Source organism: Amblyomma mixtum, chromosome 3 (assembly GCF_055824585.1).
Source record: "Amblyomma mixtum isolate Tamu chromosome 3, ASM5582458v1, whole genome shotgun sequence".
Lineage (NCBI taxonomy): Eukaryota > Metazoa > Arthropoda > Arachnida > Ixodida > Ixodidae > Amblyomma > Amblyomma mixtum.
In genome coordinates this window covers 244168975-244176549 of record NC_143014.1, presented here as the reverse complement: position 1 = coordinate 244176549, position 7575 = coordinate 244168975, and the positions used below count along the sequence as shown (strand labels likewise).

The window sequence follows — 7575 nt, the reverse complement described above, 5'->3', positions numbered from 1 at the left end:
AATTGTGCTGTTATTTAATATAAGGCAATTTAATATAAGTTATATTTAATAATGTATAAGTTATATTTAATATAAGATTTAATATATTCGTTTAAATTTGTAAGCTTCATCATTTCATGAGTCTGTATCCATTGCAAGTCAGAACGAGCCTGTAGCCTACCACAAATCCGAGAAACAGAAACAAACAAACATGGCGGAGTACGAGCGATGCATAGTGCGACGCGGAGTTCATTTCGAACTGCATTTCGCGCGGAGGAGGCCTCTGCTTAACACGGAAAGCCATCGCGAATGTGTAGAATATTAAGCGAGAGCGACGTCTGATATTTAGCACCTGATTCGAGAGAATTAAGGTGTCAAGAGGATCGAATGCGGGTGACTGACGGCGGCGTTTATAATGTGAGTTAGAACGCAAATAGCCCTTCTTAATGAGCATGCAGATACTCAATGTGCGGTGTTTGTTTTCATTGCTTAACCGGCGGCGTATGCTTTCGTACAGGTGCGGTCATAATATGGAGAACACGTTATACACAGACTATCCATTGCTGCCTATGCGATCGTACAAGTAACAGGCAAAAGAAAGGAAAAAAACTTATCTTCTGCACGGTCGCCGCGAGAAAGTTACACGTTGAAGCGTGCACCGTACTATTTCGGCCGCTCCTGTACAGGAGCCGCAGAAGTTCTCGAAACTCTGAAATCGCGAAAAACGTGCATTTCCACATCGCTTAGAGGCCCAGCCAGGTATTGTGGGCAATACATCTTGCGTCAACCTTGTGTAGAGCGCTCGAGGGACGCACTTCACTGCTTAGAAATGGATGCCTTATCGCAGCGTCTAGCATTTAGATTCAACGCTTGAGCGGAAGTAGAGCCACACAGACCTGCAGGCAAGATGGGCACAAGCACCTTGCCCGGAAACCATGGGCTGCTTTCCAGCATAGGTTTTTATGGTACGGTGCACATTGCTAGAGCGCTCTACACAAGGGTGACGCAGACTGTGCATTTTGCAGGTGGCACAGGGAAGTGCAAATCGTACGTACTTGGACTGCGTAGCGGTCGGGCTTCATCATATTTTCGTCTTCCGAAGACCTCTGCACTATGCTGTTCTCCAGTGAGAAGTCTGCCGTATAAAATGGAGCAAGGTGACACATCTTTCGCTATTGGCATTGGTTATCAGTTCCTTGCATGCTGCAGTCGCTTGTCACTGTGTGGCCATCGCGTATTGTGTATACTTGTGTGCCTGTCGTGTCGAATTGCTGTGCTCGTCTGTAGTGTGCCATTTGCAGGTGGTGGTGGTAACAACTATATATCTTCAACAGAAAGGATTTGGTTGATTCTAGTGGGCTTCCAGAGTGCATGAGGTGGCCGTCTGATCAGCCCTCTGGTTCCGCATGCTGTGGTCGCGAGGTCCTGTCTTTTCGTTCCCAGTTCCCAAGCCCAGTTGATCGCCTGCAGTTGAGCAGGCGGGTCTGAGCTGGACACCGCATCCTCTCTCTTGTTTTAAATTGTTGCATTCGAATGAAATTTGCTTTAAATCTGCCTTTGTGGCTCTGCAGAGCTTACATTCAGGGATGTAGGCCCCTGGATAGGCCTTGTGTAGATCGGGTGTTTGGGAATGTGTTTGCAGTTTTCGCCATGCCACCTGTTGATGTTTGCTAAGGCTTTTTTTCTGGCGGTGGGAGTGTCCGCCTGGTGTTTCTGTAATATTGCCATGAATCTTTGTGCGGTTTGTTTGTTTCTTCTTCAAAGCCCTTGCCAAGCGGCTTTGTGACTTTGTTTGTTTCGCAAGACGCAACCAGATTTACCTTCTTTGATCGCATCCAGGTGGAGCTAATTCTAGGATGTTCCAGACTGTTGCAGTAACTTTGTACCTATACCTTGAAAGTTCGCTATCAGCTTCAAACTGAGCAGGGCCGAGAGCAGCGGGCATTTTTCTGTTCAATGACTGCCTAGCACACTCGTTGCTTTCACCGCCGCCGAGTCATTCAGTTCATTGTGGGTGCAGGTCAGCCCAATAAACAGTTTCTTTCGGAAGCCTTGTTTGGCTGCTTTCTTCACTGCCGTCACCAGTATGTGACAATGTAATGTAATGCTGTGGCAGGTGGTGAAGGTCTCTCTGGCAGACTTCAAGATTGGCCTGCCTATTGCACGGTTGACTAAACATCGGGCTAAGTTGTCGGCCACCTCATTCCCGAGATGCGACACGTGGGCCGGAACCCATATTATTCTAATGGGTTTTGCGTTAAGGTTTTGCTCTTCCAGGAGTTGTCTGGCGGGTTTGTGGACGCTCCCTTTTGCAATGTTTCGAACAGCTCTTTCTGAGTCGCTGTAGTGTTCTAGAATAGTATTATAGTAGTACACTATACACTCACTGAAAATTGTCATGGCTTTCTTTCTTAAAATGGCTAAGGCAATGGCCGCTTCTTCCTCCTCATGTGCCTTTGTGCTCCATGTGGAAGTGGTGGATATCGGTTTCATGTCCGTGTCTGCGATACCTAACCAAAAGGCATTATGATCACAGAGCTCTGCAACTGAATATTACCCATGGAGGACTTTCGCCTTCCTTCTTTCTGCCTGACATTCGGGATTGATTGAAATAACTGCCATCCAACAGAGAAGGATGGGATGACCCATTCGCATAGACGACGGCTCAGCGCTCTTGGGTCCGGGCGCAGTCTTCAGCCACTTGGATGTGACTTCATGTCTACAGTCAATAATTATATCAAAGGGAGAATCTCAGAGGAAGCAGGCAATATAATAAATCAAAGAGGTACAGACAGATTCAAATTATATGCTCACCGGCATAATTCGGCGGACTCGCTCAGGCTCATTTCAGATCATGATCTGAGAAGTGAATGAGTCTAGACTCACATTCAGATCATGATCTAAATCCTGGTCAGTCCGGTAAGTGTGGGCCTATCAAATTAAATAGTCCATGGTGTAAGGTAGAACAATCCCACAATCCCAAGTGAATCCAAGATGCCGATTGGGCGTGATTTTAATGTTCATGAACGTGAGTTTGCTGTGAACTCATAATACTGAATACGCTTTGGCTGATGATGATGATGTACAGCTGTTTCATTGTTTTGTGGTAATTTTTGTGGCTGCTGCACTCTAGAACCATAACAGAAAGGTGAGAACAGTTTATTAGTAGCCGCACAAGGTGTCGTTGGATATTAGCTGTTGCTTGCTGTGTCAAGTTCTACTTTTTACTGTTTTTTAACTGGTTGCCAAACACATGCAGTGGCCTCAGATCTTTAAATCCTACAGGTGGCAGCTACAGGCCTCTAGGCCAGGCCTGGCTAGTCTAGCTGCAATTAAGAGCTCATGGCATCACTGTGCTTTTAACAACTTTTTTTGGCGTTTTAGGCGCATATCTTGGGCCATTGGGCATATAAACGATTCAGCTGTTCGATGTGTGAGCTTATAGGAGCCCTGAGTCAAGGTAAGCCTAAACGAGTCATGAGTGAGCGATACGCAAGTCACATAGGTCCGTTCGATTCGCCTACACTACGTGAACTGGTTCATGCAGTGCTGCACTTCGCCATTCGTTTTAGCAGTGCAAAATGGCGCCGTCTGCACGACGCCATTCGTTTCAAAAAACTGCAGACGTGCAGGTCTAGTTCAGCAAAACTGTGCACCTCCTCAGTGGTCGGGGCCGAAATGGTGCAGCAGCAGCCGACAGCTTGCGCTTTGCGATAAACGGCGGAGATACTCAAATTATTCCACTCCTCGATGAGAACGGCGCCTCACACCGACCCGACTCTAATAGAAAGTATTTGGCCACCCGAGAAGGCGGCGACGGAGGTGAGGACGGCGGCCCTCGCTGGCACGTACCTTGTATTTCTCGACCACTGTGCTTGCCGACGCACCCGTAAAGTTTTAACAGTACTCGAAGCCGGTTATGTTAACTAAAAAGTACACACGTGCATGCATCATTATGCATGTTGTTGCAACAACCCCTCAGCATGCAAGTCGGCACGCGCACACCTCAGTTGTGTTGAGTAAAAGAACACACGCGCGTTTCGCATAGCTGTCGCGAGATTGCATTGGTGCTGATGCATGGCAACACCTCGCTGCTATGATGTGCTGTTTGAAAATTCTTCACACAGTTCGGGATGTAAGCGGCCGTTGATATATGGGCGCCACGCCGCTGGCTGGGTGGCGACGCCAAGGATAGCAGACGATGCACTCGACCGTTTGTTTTGGAAGCAGCCAGTGCCAAGCTGCACTTGAACTGCAGGGACTGGCGTTGCACGCTCGCGACACCGCCACGGAACTTTAGCGAACCAGTGCAGGCGAATCCAACCAACCTTATAAGTGGTTGACCGCGGAGTGGTTTGTCTGAATGAGCCTAAATGAGTTGTGAGTGTAAATAAGTTGCACCCTCGCGCTGTGCATTGTAGAGCGTCGTCTTCATCAACTTCCATCTGCTCCGTCCCGTGGCACTGCCTGCTCACCGTCGTCGTCTACGTAGAACGAATCCGTGCTTTTGCTCCGATTCCAATGCAGTAAACATTCTCTCTAGTTTTTTCATTTTGCATAGGTGTCATTTTTGGATTTCCTTTATCAGCTCTTTATTAGATGGGCTTCCATGTATTTTCATGCTACGGCATCCCTTATAGCTTGAGTCTCTTTGGGACATTAAGCCACATGAGACCGTCAAACCAATCAGGTATCACAAATGTTTTAGTTATATCGCTGGCCAACAAATGCATAATACCAATATTGTTACTATCAATAGTCTTACCATTGACAGTTTCACTATCGATAGCTGTACTATCGCTAGTAGTACTATCGATAGTCAATGTTCCGATAGTTTTGCATCACTAGCATGCACGCCTGATGAGCTTGAACAGGGTGGCAGAAAACAATTTCAAATGGAAATTTCACAGCAGTGGATGAGTCTGTTGCAGAACCACCAACACCAGCATAGCCAGAATGAGCCATACTGAGAATGAAAGGAAAGTCGGCAAAACTAGTCACAAGAGTATGGTAGAAATTATAAGATCGTTGGTCAGGTTTCAATTCAGCATTAGAAATCGCATAAAATAAAATTAACTGTAGTGCAATAATGCAGTGTGAATAGCATACCTGACTTTGTGACCGCTCAGTGAAATATTACAGTAGAGGCAACAAATTTTGGGTGCAAATATCGTTTCCTTTGGAGCGATGCACTGGACAGTTGTATATATTAGGGTGTGGAATTCACTTAAGCCAGCTGAATAACTTATAATTGATTTTTTTTTTCCCATGTCATTGCAGTGCAAAAGATGCACGGCGGCAGTGACACACACACACAAAGATACATTCAGGTCACATAGGCCATGCAAAAAGTACAATATTTACAAAAATAGCTTTTGTCTTACGCGATCTGAATACGTTGTGTACATCACAGCCACCGTTTAGCAGTTGAAACCGTAAGAGCATGAGAAAAATGCAGTTGTAAATTGAATATTCAACGCTTGTTGGCACAGTCCACGTGGCCATTTCTTTTTTAATGTGCTGCATGACATTCTGAGGTGACAGAACAGAACTAAAATTTAGTTGTGTACTCTGTCATGAGCATTCGTTTTCAGGTGGAACTCTGTTAGGCACATTTATAAGTAATCGGATTAAACCTCATTTCTGGCCAAAACTGCAGCTTCTGTTTGCCAGAGTACAGTGTCAAACCACTGCACGGGTATTAATGGATGCCTTGTACTTGTTATAGAATTGCATTCTTAGCACTTTTTATACATGGTGTGACCTGAAGGTAAGTTTTGGATGGTACATTTTCAAAGCAAGAGGCCTCGACAAGGTAGTGTCCGGCCTTCTTACGACCACTACTAGTGCCGACATGTTCACCCAAAAGCTGCGGTGAAGAGGGAAGGCCAGCAGTTTATCTATGGCTGCTGCACTTGCTGTGGTATGAAATATAAGTTTCCCAACTCGGTGTTATTGTGTCATGTAACCTAGTCTGCACCATTTTTTTTCACAAGACTAGTGCCAGAATGAAAATTTCATATCGCACTGAAAGACAGCCGTTCGGAATGTTTGCAACTAGGCACTGCTTGTGTTAGAGAAGAAAGAAAAAAAGGTCAAAGAACAAACAACTTTTGAGATTTTACCTCTCCATTATTATGTCTGGGGTGCTCGTCGTATACAAGCATGAAGGACACACGTGCTCTAATTACTGCCTGGCCAGTGACTTAATGCAGGAAATAAATCATTCTCTATGAACTTGCTTCCTATAAACTGTTCTCCATGACTGTGTGCTGCAAAAGCTTGGGTGGTTGAAATTAAAGGGAGTGGGGTTTTAATGAAGAAATAAATACGTTTTCCCCGTTTAACCGCGGCTGACACAGTTGAAAACCACCGGACACCACCCCGTGGTGACGTATGCTATCGAGCGCATTGCCGACCACGGGGGCCTTGCTCTGAGGGAACAAAGGAACGACACTCTGGCTGACTCAAACAAGGCATTTATTGCTGCAACAAGATACGCTGAGGAACCGAGGACGTCCGGCTCACCAGCAAAATTACAAGCGAACGTTCGCCCACGCTAGGGCAGGGGGAGACTCCAAGGCCAGATGGGACGAGCTGACGGGAACATGTTTCCACCACGAGGTCGCCTGTCAGTGGAGAGCGGAGCCTTCCGTGTGGACGTCAGTGCACTTCTCACGTTCCCAGCCGAAGAGGACCGTGTCTCCCCGCAAGTGCAGAGCAAACACGCCATCCGCGGCGCTCGTGTCGCTGCGACACCAGTTAGTTAAAGCAACACAACTAAGGAGGGTGCATTGCGGGGAAACGAACCACAGGGGACGAGAAGGACTATGCTACACTAAAACCAGCCGCTGTCTGGCTGACAATTGCCTGGCAAAATTTACTGCAACATTTCTTGCAAAACTGTGCCAAAACCGGGCACCTTGGACCAACCTAGTTGACAGAAATGCTTGAGCAGGCGTCATTGCAGTGTTAGGTTCTTGTTGACTCACACAGACCTTTTGACATTTATTTTTGTGCCATTGTTTATCTGGTTGTTTATTTCAGCCTCAAAAGCACCACTTTTACAATGTTTCCATGAAACGAATGAGACATTAGAGAGAAGCAACATAAAATGCTTCATCACCTGTCTAGGACATGCAACTACTCAGTAAAAATATTGCAACTCTAACAGAACTGAAATATTACCTCACAGATCACCAAAATGTCTTCAATTAAAAAGTGTCAAAATAAACAGTTAAACGTTCAAAGCCTTTCACAGGGCTTTCTCTTGACATTTCGGTGCAAACGTGGTCAAGCCCCTCCCAATTTTTTTTTTCTCCCCTAGGAAACAACTGCTGCAGTAAAAATAGATAAAAAAAGTTCCACCACAGCAGCGAAGCAAGCACACGAAAACAAAACTGCCATCTCAGTGCTGTTGCTCGATTGTAACGGTGGAGAGAGAGAGGGTAGTCAATCAAATTTGAGGAGGTTTTGACCTCCAGACTAGGGACCTGGCAACTGATAATTGACAAAGATTAAACCGGTTGCCACTATGGTGCATGAGTGCACACGTGCAGCAACTTTACCAGATGTCCATGTGCTCCCTCCATTCTA

General features: G+C 46.0%; 1 protein-coding gene across 6 annotated transcripts in view; it reads left to right on the top strand.

The window, feature by feature from the left end:
• Nucleotides 1-7575, top strand: part of LOC149354210 (uncharacterized) — a 55035-nt gene continuing 47460 nt past the window's right edge. For 2 of the 6 annotated variants that reach the window (XM_089583169.1, XM_089583170.1), the window contains exons 1-2: nt 1-396; nt 1005-1136. In XM_089583169.1, the coding sequence (XP_089439295.1) occupies nt 1127-1136 (10 nt within the window). In that variant the 5' untranslated portion in view covers nt 1-396; nt 1005-1126. Of the gene's footprint in view, nt 397-826; nt 945-988; nt 1137-3363; nt 7575 lie in introns of those variants that run through there. The other 4 variants (XM_089583168.1, XR_016291231.1, XR_016291230.1 and 1 more) reach the window with 4 other exon arrangements.